At 44.5% G+C, this 21,356-nt stretch overlaps 2 protein-coding genes across 2 annotated transcripts in view; both read left to right on the plus strand.

Annotated features, from left to right (window-relative positions):
• LOC149440277 (uncharacterized) overlaps positions 1-12,086 on the plus strand; it is a 62,271-nt gene extending 50,185 nt beyond the window's left edge. Inside the window, exon 2 of the mRNA XM_089658823.1 lies at positions 10,014-12,086. Within this exon, the coding sequence (XP_089514949.1) occupies positions 10,014-11,296 (1,283 nt within the window). The 3' untranslated portion in view covers positions 11,297-12,086. The remainder of the gene's footprint in view (positions 1-10,013) is intronic.
• On the plus strand, positions 6,016-7,175 carry LOC149440278 (gastrula zinc finger protein XlCGF66.1-like). Its single transcript, XM_089658826.1, has 3 exons — positions 6,016-6,213; positions 6,706-6,897; positions 6,984-7,175. The coding sequence occupies exons 1-3, from the start codon at positions 6,049-6,051 to the stop codon at positions 7,173-7,175; spliced, it is 549 nt and encodes a 182-aa protein (XP_089514952.1). The 5' UTR covers positions 6,016-6,048.
• Positions 12,087-21,356: the final 9,270 nt, after the last annotated feature.

Consider the following 21,356-nt stretch of genomic DNA (forward strand, 5'->3'; position numbering starts at 1 on the left):
TGTTGTATGTAAAGGTTTCAGTCATGTCTCCCCTTTCCCTTCTCTCCTCCAGACTGGACATGTTACGTTCCTGAAGTCTCTCCTGATATCACTATTTGTATTCCCCGTCTCTGGACTCGTTCTGTCTTATCAATACCTTTATGTAAGTGAGGTCTCCAGAACTGGACACAGTATTCTAAATGAGGTTGCTGGTGACCCCTCTAGTGATAGAAAGATCTATATAGAGGAATCAGGACCTCCTTCCTCCTGCTGGTGACCCCTCTAGTGATAGATCTATATAGAGGAATTGGGACCTCCTTCCTCCTGCCAGTGACCCCTCTAGTGATATAAAGATCTATATAGAGGAATCAGGACCTCCTTCCTCTCGCCGGTGACCCCTCTAGTGATATAAAGATCTATATAGAGGAATCGGGACCTCCTTCCTCTCGCCGGTGACCCCTCTAGTGATATAAAGATCTGTATAGAGGAATCAGGACCTCCTTCCTCCTGCCGGTGACCCCTCTAGTGATATAAAGATCTATATAGAGGAATCAGGACCTCCTTCATCTCCCCGGTGACCCCTCTGTAAGGGAATTCCCGTGAGACGGCTGGTGATTAGACGTGCGCATGTGCACAGAAATGCACAATCATGCACGGTGAAGATTGGCTCCAGGTGGACTATTTAAAAGGTGCCTTTGCCTGTGCTGAGTGCTGACTGGTCTTCAGCTGTTCCCTGTTTCTTGCTCGTTCCTATGTGTGATTTCCTTGTTGCTGACCTGGCTTGTTCCTGACCTGACGCTGATTACTCCCCTGCTTGATACTGGTTCCTGACTTCGGCTCTGCTCCTGACTTTGAATTGCTTATGATTTGGTACCTTGCTGTCCGCCCATTAATGACCCCGGCTATTCCTATGACACTGCTCCTGTCTCCCATGCCTGCTTCCTACCTTGCTCTGGTGCACACCTGGTGATCTACCATACCAGCTCTGCATATCACTACTGTGCCTCAATTGGAGGTTTATCAGTCTTCCAAAGTCTCCAACTGCAAGAGCTGCAAACAACACCTGCTGGCGCTCTTGTCCCCCTGGTCCCTAGACACCCTCTGTTCCTCTTTCAGTGGGGTCAGGGCTAGTGACACAAGTAAGGCCGACCTTGTCATTTCAGTCCCCCATCAGGTACATGACAGTACCAGTCAGCCAATGATGGAGTCTGAAAGGGAGGCCTCTGCAATAGGGGACATCTGTCAATCAATCTCTGCCTTGTCTTACATGGTGCAGAGGTTGCAAAAGAATCCTTGAGCACATGGAAAACCAATTACCAACCAAGTCAGATGTCTCAACAGCCATGGGTCCTTCTGCAGTCTCAGACATAACTACCCAGAGAGGGCTCAGCATGATTCATGACCCCTCTAGTGATATAAAGATCTATATAGAGGAATCAGGACCTCCTTCCTCCTGCTGGTGACCCCTCTAGTGATATAAAGATCTATATAGAGGAATCGGGACCTCCTTCCTCCTGCCGGTGACCCCTCTAGTGATATAAAGATCTATATAGAGGAATCGGGACCTCCTTCCTCCTGCTGGGGACCCCTCTAGTGATATAAAGATCTATATAGAGGAATCAGGACCTCCTTCCTCCTGCCGGTGACCCCTCTAGTGATATAAAGATCTATATAGGGGAATCAGGACCTCCTTCCTCCTGCCGGTGACCCCTCTAGTGATATAAAGATCTATATAGGGGAATCAGGACCTCCTTCCTCCTGCCGGTGACCCCTCTAGTGATATAAAGATCTATATAGAGGAATCAGGACCTCCTTCCTCCTGCAGGTGACCCTTCTAGTGATATAAAGATCTATATAGAGAAATCGGGACCCCCCTTCCTCCCGCCGGTGACCCCTCTAGTGATATAAAGATCTATATAGAGGAATCGGGACCTCCTTCCTCCTGCTGGTGACCCCTCTAGTGATATAAAGATCTATATAGAGGAATCAGGACCTCCTTCTGTGACGAATGTGCGCCACAGAGGCATGGACGCTGTACATGACAGCCATCTTGTTAGGTCTCAGCCATGTTCCCTTCTGTCCTCCCTCATCCCTTTGTCCATGGAATGCATAGCTACAAGCTGAACGGAGGTCAACAGGATCTCTTATCCTAAATAAAACACAGATAGATCATCTCCAGGGCTGTAAACCTCTAATTAGTCTCTTCCCTCCTGGGTGACAAGGGTGCGCTATGTTTGGTATCTTTGTGTTTGGAATATAATTCTGAATATTAATCTGCCAGTTGCTAGGATGCTGCCTGTACCTATTGGAGGTTATTGACCTTAGTATGAAATTGGAAGAGATTTGGTCATAACCTTGGTTACCGCCTAACACCCCTCCCCAAACTGCATGATTGGTCATTTGTTCTCAGGAGACACCCCTTTGATATGATAGAAAAAGACTGACAGCCTGGAGAAGACAGCTCTCGTGTAACATCAATCAGGAACCATCTAGGAGACTAGAGAGCCAAGGCAATCCTTTTGTTCGGACAATTGGACTCTGCTAAACCAAGGATATTGCAAGTATTCTGCCTTCAGAACTCCTTTCTTTTATTTCTCTGCTGTTTTATTGTTCTTTATATCTTTGTTACATCTTTTTCTGTAAATATTTTAATTGCACCATTTTGCTGAGACGTAGAAAGGGAAATGGGTGCTAATAGGCTGCAGGAGATCCACTGAGACATAGAGAGGGAAATGGGCACTAAAAGGCTGCAGGAGATCCGCTGAGACATAGAAAGGGAAATGGGCACTAATAGTCTGCAGGAGATCTGCTGAGACATAGAAAGGAAAATGGGTGCCAATAGGCTGCAGGAGATCTGCTGAGACATAGAGAGGGAAATGGGTGCTAATAGGCTGCAGGAGATCTGCTGAGACATAGAGAGGGAAATGGGTGATAATAGGCTGCAGGGGATCTGCTGAGACAGTGAAATGTGTATGAAATGGATGGATGTGCAGACACTCCCAGAAGATGATGTCATTATGAGTGGATTGATATATATTTTTGCATTGTCCCCCCCAGAAGGATCAGGTTTGGCGGGATCGCTCTCATTAGCTATACATTTGTATTTTGTGTTCTGTGTTTGTAAGACTTTTCTATATGTAATAAGAGATGTTTGTTGAACAGTTGGTTACATAAGAGTTACATTTATTTCTTCTTCCTTTATTCAGTAATGTTTCATCTCCCGTAGTATCCCTGTAAGGTACATATTATACAGGAAGGGGGATTATGGGATGGATCTCAGGGCTGCAGTTCCTCTGAACTCCACAAGGTGGGGATCTCACCTATACTCACACAGGAAGTCTCTATGGAATGCAGACAGGAAGTGATGTCAGGTACAGACAGGAAGTGATGTCAGGGACAGACAGGAAGTGATGTCAGGCACAGACAGGAAGTTTCAGATGAGAGGTGAGGCAGGAGGAGGTATAGAGGAGACGTTGGTGGAAGTGGCAGCAGAGGAGGTAATAAGATGTTATTTCCTATTTACAACAAATGTATATAAATTTGAAGCTGTTTTAGGAATGTTTGGGGCTTTAAAAAATGAAAGGGGCTTTATAGCAACTCAAATGTGTAATATGTGTAACATTGCGCTGTTTATCTCCTCCTCCCCTCCCCCGCCTGTCTCCAGCACCGCACCCGGGGACTAGCAGGGAGGGGAGAGACCTTGCAGTGTAATGAGAACCGATTTGCTGCTCCTCAGGAAAGGGGAGTGTCCTGCTTATCCTTTCACTCCCAGAGCCGTTTTTGCATTTTTTTGCACACGTTTAAAAAATAATTTTGGGCCTAAAGATGACGCAAAACCCCCAAAATATCGATTTTCTGAAAGTAGAGACTTTAGAGAATAAAATAGCGGCAGTTCCAATATTTTATGTCACAAAACATTATCACAAAGTCTAGGAAATGCAAAATTTCATTAAAAAATACACTTAAGCTGATTTCAGGGCACAAAAAAGCAATAAATGACCCATTTATGTGTAAAAATATAAAAGCCGAGGTTGCAGCGAGTAAATAGATATCCAACATGTCAAACCTTAAGTTGTGTGTGCTGAAATGGTGACAACCTTTAGTCCCCGGTATTATCTATAGGGGACACATTTATAGCCCCTTCTAGGTCATCAGTATAGAGTACGGAGGAGGTCTGCTCCTAGAATTATCCTCTCATTCTGGTGTGACCGGCGATATGTAACGTGTATCACAATCAATGTTATCACGTGTAGGCGCTCCAGCGTGTGCTCTTATGTTTGGGTGTGCATATATGTGGGGGTGGGGAGCCTCAAAATTTTTTAAGGGGTGGAGTTATGTACTTTGGTGTAACTTAAATTCTTTACAATTAAAAAAAAGCATTTTTGCTTAAGGGGACAAAATCCTCTATGAGATGACTCTTGATGAGAGGTTCTCTTTATTGAGACATCCAAGGTCTAAAAGACCCCCAATGTCTCCCCTGTACTCCATTGGATGTAATGTAGTGCACATCGCACCGCATTACATTCTTTGCCGGCCTCGATGGTCGGGAAATCTGTCATAAAGTCACTTCTGGGTCAGGACAAGAAGGGAGTGAACATGTCCGCTCTCCTCCATCCCCTCTACCCACCGACACCCGCTGACCCGGGCCCACAGATGGGCAAGCAGAGCCGGGGAAGCATAGTAGGTACAGGAGAGGTTCACACACACGGGGTGGCAGAGGCTGGCACCTGAAAGGAGAGCCCTGCGGCTTGCCCTCAGCAGGGATAAAGATTAAACACAATACTTGCCCGGCCCCCAGAACTACATGTCCCGGGCGTCGGGTGATGTAAAGTGACCATCCCTGCATGATGAGCCGACATTGACCTCACAGCACTGCCTCAGAGCAAACTAGTCATAGGAAGGATCAGATTTATCATTCCTTGTCTGCAGATCTAAAACTCATCAAACCAGTTCAGAGACCAAACAAACCCAACAGAGAAAAGGGTCCCCGGACCTCAAAATTGTAGTAAACACTAAACAGTCCAAACTAAATGTCTTACCATGGGGGGAGTAGTTCTTCAATGTCCAGCAACCCTCCTTATTCCCCCCTCACATCCACATCCTATTATTGTGTGACCAATACCATCCAAATCATTCTTACTTTCATTTCCCAAAGTTATCCGTCTACAAGGAGACCTGTATAGATCACATGATGGCACCAATGAGGATGGAGGAGGACCGGAGTCACATGACTGAGAAGATACTAAACCTCACACTGGAGATCATCTACCTGCTGACCGGAGAGGTGAGGGGGATTCTGGGAGGTCACATGACATCACTCTTATCTCTATTAATAAAACACAGACCTGACCGTAGAGGTGAGGAGGATTCTGGGAGGTCACATGACATCACTCTTATCTTTATTAATAAAACACAGACCTGACCGGAGAGGTGAGGAGGATTCTGGGAGGTCACATGACATCACTCTTATCTCTATTAATAAAACACAGACCTGACCAGAGAGGTGAGGAGGATTCTGGGAGGTCACATGACATCACTCATCTCTGATAATAAAACACAGACCTGACCGGAGAGGTGAGGAGGATTCTGGGAGGTCACATGACATCACTCTTATCTCTATTAATAAAACACAGACCTGACCAGAGAGGTGAGGAGGATTCTGGGAGGTCACATGACATCACTCTTGTCTATTCTGGTCAATAGACCATTTTATTTTTGCACACATTTAGATGATGTCAGGTGGTTGATATTGTTTTATTTTTCTCCTGATCTGTAGGATTATGTTGTAAAGAAGAAGTCTAGTGGGGAGCCAATCTCAGGAGGATGGAGCAGAACCTGGAGCCTCACCATGGTGCCTCCATCTCATTCTCTGATACCTGAGAGGGAGAAAGAGCAGAAGATTCTGGAACTGACCACCATGATGGTCCATCAGCTGACAGGAGAGGTGAGCGGTGCCGGGAATTCTGGGACATTCTCCAGTAACAGACAAGGGATGTGTCTGGATGGTGACTGTATCATTGTGTGTGTCAGGTTCCTATAAGGTGTCAGGGTGTCACTGTCTATTTCTCCATGGAGGAGTGGGAGTATTTAGAAGGACACAAGGATCTCTACAAGGACGTCATGATGGACAATCAGCAGACTTTGGGTTTTGTGAAGATTGTAAGGAAGGAATTTCCCCGGAATGAGGCGATATTGAAGCTCACCCTGGAGATCCTCAGCCTGCTGACTGGAGAGGTGAGTGTAATGAAGGGGTTAAATCTGACTCGGCTGTACACTGGGAGGGATTCAGAGTCACTTGAAGTCTTCTGATGTTCTGTAATCAATAACGACATCCACACAAGTACTATGAATACATAAAGTGTCCGGACTCTATGAGATTTGGTTATAGCACAAGATGGCGGCATTGGTTATAGAAGAGAACAATCTCAGCTTTCGTCCAATCAGGGAGACCCATGATTACCAGCATGCCACGCCCACTGACCACTAAATCCATGGGTGACATTTCCTGGTGGGTCAGTGAGCCTTACTAGTAAACCATTAGTGACTCTATTATATGACTTCTAGAAGGAGCTATAAATCTGACCCCATTGTCATCATATCATTGGATGGACATGTCTGTCCTTTGCTGAGTCGGCACATTGTGGCCAATCCCTGGAGAATAAATCTAGAGCTGACCATAGAAGTGAGGGATTATGGGAGAGTGAGATTGATCTTTGTATAACACAGAACTGTACAGGAGTCATGAAGAAATCTACCGACAATGACACCAGAAGGAGATCTCATCGTATGACCACAAGATCCTCGAGAATCCAGAATCCCATCACCATCCCCCCACCTCCATCCCTGATCCCTACAAGACAGGAGACACAGAAGATTCTAGAAGTCACCAAGAAGATGATGGAGCTGCTGACAGGAGAGGTGAGCGGTGCCGGGAATTCTGGGACATTCTCCAGTAACAGACAAGGGATGTGTCTGGATGGTGACTGTATCATTGTGTGTGTCAGGTTCCTATAAGGTGTCAGGGTGTCACTGTCTATTTCTCCATGGAGGAGTGGGAGTATTTAGAAGGACACAAGGATCTCTACAAGGACGTCATGATGGACAATCAGCCGCCCCTCACATCACCGGGTAAGAGGAGACTTTATTGTAAAGGAGAGAGCAGTACGGAGGATCCACCTAGATCCCCCATCATCTGATAAACACATAGAAACAATGGATTCAGTCAGTGTGTGTGTTTCCTACAGATGGATCCAGTCATGGGAACCCACCAGAGAGATGTCCCCGTCCTCTGTATTCCCGGGATTCCACACAGGAAGGTCACACCATCCCTCATTGTTGCAAGGTTGGTGGGATTGAGCATCTAGAACATGGACTTGTGGAGATGATATGTGGAAGTGTATGTGACCTTGTGACCTTAAATTTTACAGATGATATTTTCTCTCATTTCCTTGATTTAGAGTGGAGATCCAATCGATATAGAATTTGAGGTGAAAGCAGAAGAAGAAGAGGCGTATGTGAGGGATGATCAGCAGTCTATGGAGGAGGATGGAATAACGGGGACATTTATAGAGGAGGACACTCCTACAGAGATCAGCACAGGTGGGTCATGAACACTAAATCCATTCCTCCACCCATACTGCTCACTGATTGGTCCAGAGTAGGGCGGGGACTGGGTGATATCAGCCTGTAATCCCCTGGTCACTTTCCTGAGCTGTGTTCCCCGTCCTGTATTCCTGGATTTCTCTCGGATAATCTTCCTTCTCTGTGCTGCAGACACAATTTATGTCTCTAGACTGGATTTATGGAGGTTCTGGGGTTCAGCTGGCAGCAAAATGTTGATTTTTCCTATAAGCATTGCATAATGTAGGCACCCAGGACATGTGACTGGGGTCTCCTGCCTTGTGCCTGACTCCTCCAGGGGACCTTCTCTGTTATCTGCTGGCTGTGCCGGGTGGAGGGATATGTCTGTAGTGTCTCAGACCCAAGTCACAGTGCAGTCTCAGGAGATGGGAGGCAGCGGTGTGGGACCTACATAGTTACATAGTTAGTCTGGCTGAAAACAGACATTCCATCTAGTTGTACCAATAAAAATAAAAGTTATAATCCGACACCCACAGCTGATCCACCAGAAGGCAAAAACCCAGAAAAGCACAATCCAATCTGCTCCTGCAGGGGAAACAATCCTTCCTGATCCCCCGAGAGGCAATCAGATATTCCCTGGATCAACTTTCCCTATAAATGTTATATCCAGTTATATTCTGTGTATCCAAGAAAGAATCCAGGACTTTCCTACAGCAACCCCCCTTATGTATTATACATGGAGATCATATCCCCCTTATGTATTATACATGGAGATCATATCCCCCCTTATGTATTATACATGGTGATCATATCCCCCCTTATGTATTATACATGGAGATCATATCCCCCTTATGTATTATACATGGAGGTCATATCCCCCCTTATGTATTATACATGGAGATCATATCCCCCCTTATGTATTATACATGGTGATCATATCCCCCCTTATGTATTATACATGGAGATCATATCCCCCTTATGTATTATACATGGAGATCATATCCCCCCTTATGTATTATACATGGTGATCATATCCCCCCTTATGTATTATACATGGAGATCATATCCCCCCTTATGTATTATACATGGAGATCATATCCCCCCTTATGTATTATACATGGAGATCATATCCCCCCCTTATGTATTATACATGGAGATCATATCCCCCCTTATGTATTATACATGGAGATCATATCCCCCTTATGTATTATACATGGAGATCATATCCCCCCTTATGTATTATACATGGAGATCATATCCCCCCTTATGTATTATACATGGAGATCATATCCCCCCTTATGTATTATACATGGAGATCATACCCCCCCTTATGTATTATACATGGAGATCATATCCCCCCTTATGTATTATACATGGTGATCATATCCCCCCCTTATGTATTATACATGGAGATCATATCCCCCCCCTTATGTATTATACATGGAGATCATATCCCCCCTTATGTATTATACATGGAGATCATACCCCCCCCCCCTTATGAATTATACATGGAGATCATATCCCTCTTATGTATTATACATGTTGATCATATCCCCCCTTATGTATTATATTAATGTTCCCCCCATTTCCTCCCAGCTGGACATTTTATATCGGATGATGTGATTGGAGCACAGACTTTTACATGGTGATAATAATGTGATAACATCCTCCAACTTTGGACCCTTAAACAGAAAGTGATAATGAGGGAGGAGTCAATACCCCAATGATGGTGGTCTTCAGGATCAGTCCAGTCTTCATCTTGGTTGTTCTCCCCCCATCCTCACTCCCTGACCTCTGGTGGGGCTCAGCCCCGCTGTTCTTCATGACTAAATCATGGACTAAATAAGGAAGTGCAGTACTTCTGGTGTTGGGAAGATGGCGATGAGTGATAGAGGGGGTGGGGACCCTCGTCCTATAATCCCCTCATCACTGTCCCTCCTATAAAAGACAGTTCTGGTTGTTTCCTCACTCTCTGACTAAGGTCCATGAATAAAGAAATGACCTGGTAGGAGATCAGAGGAGCCATTTCCTAGTTCCCTTGAGGGTGTAATTGTAAGCTCCTCAGAGACCAAGCTGCCTGATGTGGGCGGAGTCCTGGTTTGGGGGAACCAATCAGCTCCTGTCTAGTAATCCTCTTTGTCTTTGTATTTTAGTCCATGGCCGGGAGATGAGGAAAACCTCCGAGGATTGTCTCACTTTGTCTCCAGACTGGAAAGTAGAAGATGAGGACATCACAGAGTATAGTCCAGGAGAAAACCCGACTCCCTCCAATGTCCATCCGGCACCACCCAGTGTAGATGGACCATCGGATTCCTCGTATCCTGAGGAACCTCAGACTGTGCGGGACCGGGCCGGCCTTCCAACAGGGAAGAGCTTCTCCTGTACTGAGTGCGGGAAGAGGTTCCTTTATAAATCTGGTCTTAATAGGCATAAAATAACTCACACAGGGGAGCAGCCATATTCCTGCCCTGAGTGCGGGAAATGTTTTTCACTGAAGTCCAATCTTTACAGACATCAGAGATCTCACACAGGGGAAAAGCCGTATTCCTGTCCTGAGTGTGGGAAATGTTTTTCATTGAAGTCCAATCTTTACACACATCAGAGATCTCACACGGGGGAGAAGCTATTTTTCTGTTCTGAGTGTGGGAAGGGTTTCCGGCATAAATCAGAGCTTAATGTGCATGAAAGATCTCACAGGAGGGAGAAGCCGTATTCCTGTTCTGAGTGCGGGAAATGTTTTTCAGTGAAGTCCAAACTTCATAGTCATCAGAGATCTCATACGGGGGAGAAGCCGTATTCCTGTCCTGTGTGTGGGAAATGTTTTTCAGTGAAGTTCAATCTTTACACACATCAAAGATCCCACACGGGGGAGAAGCCGTATTCCTGTCCTGAGTGTGGGAAGGGTTTTTGGCATAAATCAGAGCTTAATGTGCATGAAAGATCTCACACAGGGGAGAAGCCCTATTCCTGTCCTGAGTGCGGGAAATGTTTTTCAGTGAAGTCCAATTTTTACACACATCAACGATCTCACACGGGGGAGAAGCCACATTCCTGTTCTGAGTGTGGGAAGGGTTTCTGGCATAAATCAGAGCTTAAGGTGCATGAAAGATCTCACACGGGGGAGAAGCCGTATTCTTGTCCTGAGTGTGGGAAATGTTTTTCAGTGAAGTCCAGTCTTTGCAGACATCAGAGATCTCACACGGGGGAGAAGTTATTTTTCTGTTCTGAGTGTGGGAAATGTTTTTTAGAGAAGTACAAACTCCATAATCATCAGAGATCTCACACGGGGGAGAAGCCGTATTCCTGTCCTGAGTGCAGGAAATGTTTTTCACAGATATCCAATCTTCACACACATCAGAGATCACACACAGTGGAGAAGCCATATTCCTGTCCTGAGTGTGGGAAATGTTTTGTGCGGCAGTTCCTTCTTCATAAACATGAGAGATCTCACAAGGGGGAGAAGCTCTATTCTTGTCCTGAGTGCGGGCAATGTTTTTCAATGAAGTCCCGTCTTCACACACATCAGAGATCTCACACGGGGGAGAAGCCATATTCCTGTCCTGAGTGCGGAAAATGTTTTTCACAGAACAGATATCTTTACAAACATAAGAGATGTCACACAGGGGAGAAGCCATATTCTTGTCCTGAGTGTGGGAAATGTTTTTCACAGAACTCCAATCTTTACAGACATCAGAGATCTCACACGAGGGAGAAGCCACTCTGCTGTCCTGAGTGAGGGAAATGTTCCTCTCTGAAGTCCTGTCTTCCTGTACATCAGGGGTCCCACACAACCCTGGAGGTGTATTAGTGCTTTAAGTTCTATAGGCCAACATTTTTTTAATGTTATTAATAAAGCATGTATCCATTTTAATAGGTCAGAGTTTCTAAACATGCATTTGTGTGGGTCACCTTCTCTCATGCAGACTCCACCTCTGCAACATCGCCAAAATCCGCACGTTCCTAACTCCAGAAACCACTAAACAGCTCATCCACTCCCTCATCATATCACGACTCGACTACTGCAACTCCCCCCTCACTGGCCTGCCTCACCACAGGCTATCCCCACTTCAGTCGATCCTGAATACAGCTGCCAGACTCATCCACCTTTCCAACCGCTCTGTCTCCGCCACCCCCTTCTGCCAATCCCTCCACTGGCTTCTGATTGCGCAACGGATCAAAATCCTAACCCTGACGTACAAAGCTGTCCACCATACTGCCCCGAACTACATCACTGACCTAATATCCAAGTACCACCCAACACGCACACTCCGCTCCTCACAAGACCTCCTTCTCTCTAGTTCCCTGGTCTCCTCCTCCCATGCCTGCCTCCAGGACTTCTCCAGGGTGTCACCCATCCTCCTGAACTCCCTGCCCCAACCCATCAGATTATCACCTACTCTCCTCTCCTTTAGGCGCACCCTGAAAACCCATCTCTTCAGGGAAGCCTACCCCACCCCCTGCTAACTTGCCAACCTCCTCCACTCTTCCTACCACTCCATCCCCCACAGCTATCTCCTCCTGTGCCACCATCCCCTCCCTCCTACATTGTAAGCTCGAAAGAGCAGGGCCCTCGATCCCCTCATGTTTTGCATTGTATTGGTATTGTTCTATCACATGTTGTGTCCCCCTTTGTAATGTACAGCGCTGAGCCAACTATTGGCGCTTTATAAATACTGTATAATAATAAGTGTGGGAAATGTCTTCTAGATGAATGTTGCTGGACATCCCAGCTCTCATGTGGGGAAGAAACACACCCTGATATACAGTTGCAAGAAAAAGTATGTGAACCCCTTGGGATTATGTGGAGTTTTGCATGAATTGGGCATAAAATGTGCTCTGAATGTCATCTAAGTCACAACAATAGAAGAACACAGTCCGCTGAACATAATACTGCACAAACATTAGATGTTGCCATGGTTTAATTGCACATAACATGTAAACATTTACAGTGCAGGGAGGAAAAAGTATGTGAGGCCCTAGCTTAATGACTTCTCCCAGAGCTAATTGGAGCCAGGAGTGAGCCAACCTTGACTCCAATCAGTGTGATGATATTGGATTTGTTGCTGACAGCTGTCTTGCCCTTAAAAAACACACACCTGTTTTGGGTTTACTGGTTTCAAGAAGCACTGTCTGATGTGAACCATGCCTCGCAGAAAAGAGCTCTCAGAAGACCTACGATCAAGAATTGTTGACTTGCATGAAGCTGGAAAGGGTTACAAAAGTATCTCCAAAAGCCTTGATGTTCATGTGTCCATGGTAAGACAGACTGTCTACAAATGGAGAAAGTTTAGCACTGTTGCTACTCTCCCTAGGCGTTGCCGTCCTGTAAAATGACTGCAAGAGCACAGCGAGAATGCTGCATGAGGTAAAGAAGAATCCCAGAGTGTCAGCTAAAGACCTACAGAAATCTCTGGCACATGCTAACATTTTTGTTGACACATCTACAATAAGGAAAACATTAAACAAGAATGGAGTACATGGGAGGACACCACGGAGGAAGCCATTGCTGTCCAAAAGGAATATTGCAGCACGTTTGAAGTTTGCAAAAGAGCACCTGGATGTTCCACAGCACTACTGGCAAAATATACTGTGGACAGATGAAACCAAGACTGAGTTGTTTGGGAAGAACACACAACACTATGTGTGGAGAAAAAAAGGCACAGCACACCAACATCAAAACCTCATCCCCACTGTAAAACATGGCGGAGGGAGCATCATGGTTTGGGGCTGCTTTGCTGCCTCAGGGCCTGGAGGGATTGTTGTCATTGATGGGAAAATGAATTCCAGAGTTTATCAAGACATTTTGCAGGAAAACGTACGACCATCTGTCCACCAACTGAAGCTCCGCAGAGGATGGGTGATGCAACAGGACAATGACCCAAAGCATACAAGTCATTCAACAAAACAATGGCTGCAACAGCACAGAATACGCCTTCTGGAGTGGCCCAGTCAGAGTCCTGACCTCAACCCGATTGAAATGCTGTGGCATGACCTTAAGAGAGCGATTCACACCAGACATCCCAAGAATATTGCTACACTGAAACAGTTTTGTGAAGAGGAGTTGTCCAAAATTACTCCAGATCATTGTGCAGGTCTGATCTGCAACTACAGGAAACATTTGGTTGAGGTTATTTCTGCCAAAGGAGGGTCAACCAGTTATTAAGTCCAAAGGTTCACATACTTTTTCCTCCCTGCACTGTGAATGTTTACATGTTATGTGCAATTAAACCATGGCAACATCTAATGTTTGTGTAGTATTATGTTCAGCAGACTGTGTTCTTCTATTGTTGTGACTTAGATGACGTTCAGAGCACATTTTATGCCCAATTCATGCAAAACTCCACGTAATCCCAAAGGGTTCACATACTTTTTCTTGCAACTGTACACCTCAGATATACTCCATGGCTGATCTTCATCATGGAAGAAACAGTTCATAAGGAGATCAGAGGTCCCCAAAGACATGGATGAAGTGTGGGACCGGGTTAGCCATTGATGGCAGGAGAAGTTTTCAATGTATTTTCCATGAATGGAAGACATTCCAGCAGCTCAGATGTGATCCCAATAACATTGGTTCCCCCATTCACACAGGAGGAATGGACATGAACTCTCACTGAGGGAATTGCTATACAAACATTCTATGAATAGACCCCCAAATGTCAGGAGACGTTTCTATAAAGACGGGAAGTATGGAGCAGAGAAATGAATAGACCTCCCAGCAATGTTATTACCAGGCTGCAGCTAGGGGGAGCTCTAATGTCACCCCAGCAGAGGGATCCCATCTAGCCCACATTAACCCTCTCACTGCCAGAGCTGTTTCTGCATGATTTTGCACACATGGGAAAATGCAGATTTTGGTCCTGAAGATGAGATAAACCCCCAAACATCTATTCTGTGACATCAGAGGCCCTGGAGAATAAAATGGTGGTGATTGTTAAGGTGTTCCCCGTACACAGATTCCCCTTCATATCCGCCTTTATTTCCTCCTTTCCCCCATTTTCTATGTTGGGATCTTTTCTACAATACTTTGTTATAATAATGGAACATGTTGTGTATTGTATTGTACACCAATAATAATGACTCCGCCCCCACATTCCAGACAAGGGATCTTCTTGACCAATCAGATTTCTTCCTTTGTTATTTCCTGATTCTATGATCACAATCTTGTTAAAAATATAATTACAATAAAAAGTTTATTGAATGAAAAACAAAATTGTGTTGTGAGTGACAAACGTCTTCATCATAAATTGTTCATAGATGACACATTGAGAGCCTTCCCAGGTCATCAGCCTAGAGTGCAGTGGTCAGGAGTATGTCCTATACAGCCCTGTGTATAGAGTGCAGTGGTCAGGAGTATGTCATATACAGCCCTGTGTATAGAGTGCAGTGGTCAGGAGTATGTCATATACAGCCCTGTGTATAGAGTGCAGTGGTCAGGAGTATGCCATATACAGCCCTGTGTATAGAGTGCAGTGGTCAGGAACATGTCATGTACAGCCCTGTGTATAGAGTGCAGTGGTCAGGAGTATGTCATATACAGCCCTGTGTATAGAATGCAGTGGTCAGGAGTATGTCATATACAGCCCTGTGTATAGAATGCAGTGGTCAGGAGTATGTCATATACAGCCCTGTGTATAGAGTGCAGTGGTCAGGAGTATGTCATATACAGCCCTGTGTATAGAGTGCAGTGGTCAGGAGTATGTCCTATACAGCCCTGTGCATAGAGTGCAGTGGTCAGGAGTATGTCATATACAGCCCTGTGTATTGAGTGCAGTGGTCAGGAGTATGTCATATACAGCCCTGTGTATAGAGTGCAGTGGTCAGGAACATGTCATATGCAGCCCTGTGTATAGAGTGCAGTGGTCAGGAGTATGTCATATACATCCCTGTGTATAGAGTGCAGTGGTCAGGAACATGTCATGTACAGCCCTGTGTATAGAGTGCAGTGGTCAGGAGTATGTCATATACAGCCCTGTGTATAGAGTGCAGTGGTCAGGAGTATGTCACGTACAGTCCTGTGTATAGAGTGCAGTGGTCAGGAGTATGTCATATACAGCCCTGTGTATAGAGTGCAGTGGTCAGGAGTATATCATATACAGCCCTGTGTATAAAGTGCAGTGGTCAGGAACATGTCATATACAGCCCTGTGTATAGAGTGCAGTGGTCAGGAGTATATCATATACCAAGGCATTCTTATCTGCCTGGCAGTCAAGGAACTTTAGGTATGCCCCAGGAACTGTCTCCATGATGCATTTCAGGGCTTCCTGCATCTGAGGAGAATCTCTACTGGTTACAGGCTCTCTGGTGCTGGCCCACTCAGGTGGTGGTGTGAAGATAACATTTGATGATACTCCAGTGTCAGTCTCTGTATGCCCATCCTGTGAGGCCATCTCTGAGCCCCTGGGATCTGAGGAGGCGGGAACCCCATCATGGTCAGGTTCCCTCGAGTTCTGGTCTGCTCGGCTATCATGCTCCTGTAGGTGCCAAATCAAATCTTTACGAGTTTTGCAACCGATGTCCATTCCTCATGAGGCACATTCAGCACTCAAATTACTTTTGCTCATTTTCTTGCATTCTGCGTCACCAGGCATAATTGCAAGCAAAGATAGAATAGGAAGCAGAAAAACGAAGGAGCTGTTGCTATATGTCTTTCTCTCTATATACAGTTGTGTTCAAAATAATAGCAGTGTGGAGTTCTATTAGTGAGGTCATTCATTCTTTGAAAAACAGGTGTCAATGATTGCCCTTATTTAAGGAAGGAAGGCAGCAAATGTTGGACATGCTGGTTACAGTGCATTTCTCTCTGAAATTCTGAGGAAAATGGGTCGTTCCAGACATTGTTCAGAAGAACAGCGTACCTTGATTAAAAAGTTGATTGGAGAGGGGAAAACATATAAAGAAGTGCAGAAAATGATCGGCTGCTCAGCTAAAATGATGGCAAATGCTTTAAAATGGCAACCAAAACCTGAAAGACGTGGAAGAAAGCGAAAAACTACCATTGGAATGGATAGAAGAGTAGCCAAAATGGCGCGGACTCAGCCAACAATCAGCTCCAGGAAGATGAAAGAAGGTGTGACGTTCCCTGTGAGGACTGTTACAATTAGAAGACGCCTATGTGAAGCCAAGCTATCTGCAAGAAGTCCCCGCAAAGTCCCACTGTTGGGAAAAAGATGTGTGCTGAAGAGGTTACAATCTGCCAAAGAGCACATTGACTGGCCTAAAGAGAAATGACGCAACATTTTGTGGACTGATGAAAGTAAGATTGTTCTTTTTGGGTCTAGTGAGCGGAGACAGTTTGTCAGACGACCCCCAAACACTGAATTCAAGCCACAGTACACTGTGAAGACTGTGAAGCATGGTGGTGCAAGCATCATGATATGGGGATGTTTCTCATACTACGGTGTTGGGCCTATTTATCGCATACCAGGGATCATGGATCAGTTTGAATCCATCAGAATACTTGAAGAGGTCATGCTGCCTTATGCTGAATAGGAAATGCCCTTGAAATGGGTGTTCCAACAAGACAACGACCCCAAACACACCAGTAAAGGTGCAACATCTTGGTTCCAGACCAAAATGATGGACGTTATGGAGTGGCCAGCCCAATCCCTGGATCTTCATCCAATAGAAAACTTGTGGGGTGACATCAAAAATGCCATTTCTGAGGCCAAACCAAGAAATAGAGAAGAACTGTGGAATGTGGTGCAATCATCCTGGGCTGGAATACCTGATCACAGGGGCCAGAAGTTGGGTGACTCCATGCAACACAGATGTACAGCAGTTCTCAGAAACAGTGCGACTACAACCAAATATTCATGAAGTCATTCAAAGGAAAGCAAAATCTTCAAACATTTCTCAGTTTATATAGTGAATGTTTGAGTTTGTAAAGAAGAATACAAACATTGCTATTTTTTTGAACCGTCTAATATTCACTTTTCTTCAAATTTTTTAGAGGAACAACACAAATTTGATGTATTTTTCTTCATGTTGTGATTTGGAATAGAATGTGTCGTGTTCCCAATGCATTTGTGTGGATGGAAATAAAAGCTATTAGAAAGATTTTCAGCTTTATTCACTTTTTTCAACACACTGCTATTATTTTGAACACAACTGTATATAAAACATATGCACCGCTTGTCTCTAAGGACTGTTTCCACAAAGGTTACAATCCTTCAGTGCAGAGCTAATTCCTAACACTTCACCGAAGCTCTTACTGCAACTATCCCACATATGCTACCATCCAATATGTGACGGGCGCGGCGTCAGACCCCTGACCTTCTCACCAAACTCATGATTAAATGACTAGCCAATCTAAAACCGCGCTGTCATGTGTGTAACAATGTCACGCCCAGCTGCACCCTGCACAATGATTTTCCAGCTCACTGGACCACAATCGATGTACTGGCAGTCTGAGCGATTGTTACTGGGTCAGGTTAATTACACAATTAACCCTTCACACTGCCACCACCTCCTTTTTGTACAGAGAAAGAGAAAGCAATAACACTAGGATGGTTGAATAATTGTCTGTACACCACTGTCACTGCAGGCAGGTTATACAGAGGGTTAAACACACACAGTAGCGCACTTCAGAGGCAGGAATACATAGTTTGCATTAAAGAGCTTTAGAAACAGTTCAACACTTTCAGAAAGTAAGATTTATTACTAAAAGGTCAAAAGGGTGCAATAAAAATATTTACAGAAAAAGATGTAGCCAATATATATATAAATATACAGAGAACAATAACACAGCAAAGAGATAACGGAAAGAAGTTTAAAGGGATAAAGTACTTGCCAAAAGCCTTGGGTTAAGCAACTTCAAGTTTTCTGAGCAAAAGGGTGTTTTTCCCAAAGTTTGTTCTGATGTTAAAGGGAGAATCTTCAACGCTCACCCACCTCAACTCAGCCTAGCTTATATTTTTCTAGCAACTCCACAGGGTGTCTGACTGGAGCAGTAAACCAATCGCCTCATTTGGGGAGGGAGTTGTAGGTGGAGACCTCCGGCTATGACCAAAGCCTGCAAAAATTATATTATGGTTCATAACTTATTCTAGATACATATCCACGAGTAGATTATTACGCAGAATCTTTGGCTGAACGGATAGATATGAAATATCCACTGGAATGGTTAAGAAGATGTAATTTTCAGCTCTCCTGTATATGCCAGCTAGGGGGTGTAATATACCTGGAGAATGGTCTTAAATTAAGCTGTCCGAATATGGGCTCCATGTTTAGGTAATTATGTTCTATTTGAAGATATAAACTTATATGAAAAGTGAGTTTTTAAATGTAAGTCTGTTTTTACGACCCCTTGGAATGTGTTTTGAACTCAGTGAAGGACTTGGTTTATGGCTTTACGAGCCGAGATTGCAAAGTTAACAGACATCTAGGCCCCAGCTCAGTTGTGGGATTTATAGCCATGACGCCCTCCCATGGAGTTTGCTGCCTGTGATCTGCATCAAACAGACCACATGTCACTCAACAGAGAGGGAGGGGGGATGAGGAAAGCTGATTTGGGAGTAGAGATGATACAGCTTGGAAGATTCTTAACAAGATGGATGACCGTGTCCATCTCGGTGTGCACAATTGCTACAATGTGAAGTCATTTTACCTGCAGTATAAATTATTTTCGTTTCACTCTTCTGGGGAAGATTTATTTTAACCACCTCCCGCCCGCCATATAGTCCAATGATGGGCGCAAAGTGGTTCTCTCATTCTGGGAGGACATCATATGATGTCCTCCCATTCTCACCAAGCATGTGTGGCTCTGGGAGCGTGCAGCACGGCGATCGGCGGTGCGCTGTGTCCCTTGGAAAGAGCTGAAGATGTCGGCTTGGTCATGTGATCAGCTGTGTTCAATCACAGATGATCACATGTAAACAGGGAAATGCCGGTTATCGGCATTTCTCTCCTCACGAGCTGTCACACTGACAGAGCAGAGGAGAGCCAGTAATCGTCATTCTGCAGAGGGGACATGTACACTGATCATCAGGGCACTGATGATCAGTGTCCCCTGATGATCAGTGTGGCCCCAGAAGTACCACCTGCCAGTGTCCATCAGTGCCAGCTGTCAGTGCTGAACAGTGCCACATTCCAGTGCCCATCAGTGCCACATATTTGCCTACCAGTGCACATCAATGCCACATATCAGTGCCCATTTGAGCTGCCTTTCAGTGTCACCAATCAGTGCCAGTCAGTGCCACCTATCAATCCAATCAGTGCCGCCTATCAATGCCAGTCAGTGCTGCCTATCAGTGTTCATCAGTGCCACCTATCAGTGCCAGTCAGTGCTGCCTATCAGTGCTATATATGAGTGCTGCCTTTCAGTGCCCATCAGTGCCACCTACCAGTGCCTCCTCATCAGTGCCCATCAGTGCAGCCTCATTAGCACACATCAGTGAAGGAGAAAAATCACTTACTTACAACATTTTATAACAAAAACTAAGAAAAAAAATTTTTTTTTCAAAATGTTCAGTAGTTTTTGGTTTGTTTAAGAAAAAATAAAAAACCCCGAGGTGATTAAATACCACCAAAATAAAGCTCTATCTATCAGAAAAAATGTCATATGGGTACAGTGTTGCATGACCGCTCAATTGTCAAAGTGTGACAGCGCTGAAAGCTAGAAATTGGCCTGGGCAGGAAGGGGGTAGAAGTGCCCGGTAGGCTGATTCTGGCTTCTAGTCAATGGTTTATCCGGATGTATACAGTATATATATGACAAGGTAGACTACTTCATGTAACATTACATCTTCATCTCAGATTGTAAGCGGATTGGATTGGCCTGTGTATGGGATTCCAGATCAAGTCATGGCAAGGTACACGTTGAGCGTTGAATATCTGGTGTAGAGAGATCACGGGGGGATTTGTATATCTGTTGTCACATGTTGCTGAGTTACTGATTTCTTACACGACATTTCCAGACAGTTGGATGTAATTCATTAATATTTGGCAGTAATTGCTGGCTTGTATTTCTCCCCATTATTGTGGATTAGATCATTGTACTGTTATCTTGTATTGTTTATTATTTATCATCACCTATTATATTTCATCCCCATTTTGTACTGATTTATATTATTAATAAATATATATTTTTGCACATTATTGCGTTTTATTTTGTCTTCCAATTATCACAAATACAGAACTGGGATGTCGGTTACTTTGTGAGAATTAGTAGGGAATCTCCTTCATTCCAGATCCCGCCTGTTTCCATGAATTGTATACGGATTATTTCCTCACAGATAAAGTTCTGACAATTTGTACCGTTCTGGTGTTTTTGATCCTCAGAAATGAGATCTGCCGTCATCAGACATGATGGATTTTCAGACATCTATCCCATAGTTTGTAGACTCTATAACTCTCCTACACACTGAATCATAGACACTGATTGGGGTTATTGTACCCAAGAAATGGCGCAGAATACACCTTTGTCTACATTTATAAGGAAAGACCATTTATTTGTAAAAACAAGAAACAAGAAAAATGGTAAAAAGTGGTGTTTAATACCACCAAAATAAATATCTATTTGTGTGAAAAAATTACAAAAATATAATTTGGGTACAATGTTGCATGACGGTGTAATTGTCATTCAAAGTGTGAGAGCGCTGATAGTTACCAGTCAGCCTGGGCAGGAAGGGGGGGGGAAGTGTCCGGTATACAGGAGGTAGAAATATTTATTTTTAAAAAGACCTCCAAGTGTTTGTGAAATCTCCCACCACAAAATGTACTGAGCCAATCACAGGGAAGGACTCCATTTTTATTCTTCTCCTGATATCAATGGCCAACCCGGTCCCACACTTCATCCA

This window comes from Staurois parvus, unplaced genomic scaffold (genome assembly GCF_062004578.1).
Source record: "Staurois parvus isolate SC_StPar_1 unplaced genomic scaffold, SC_StPar_1.0 ptg001098l, whole genome shotgun sequence".
NCBI classification, from domain to species: domain Eukaryota; kingdom Metazoa; phylum Chordata; class Amphibia; order Anura; family Ranidae; genus Staurois; species Staurois parvus.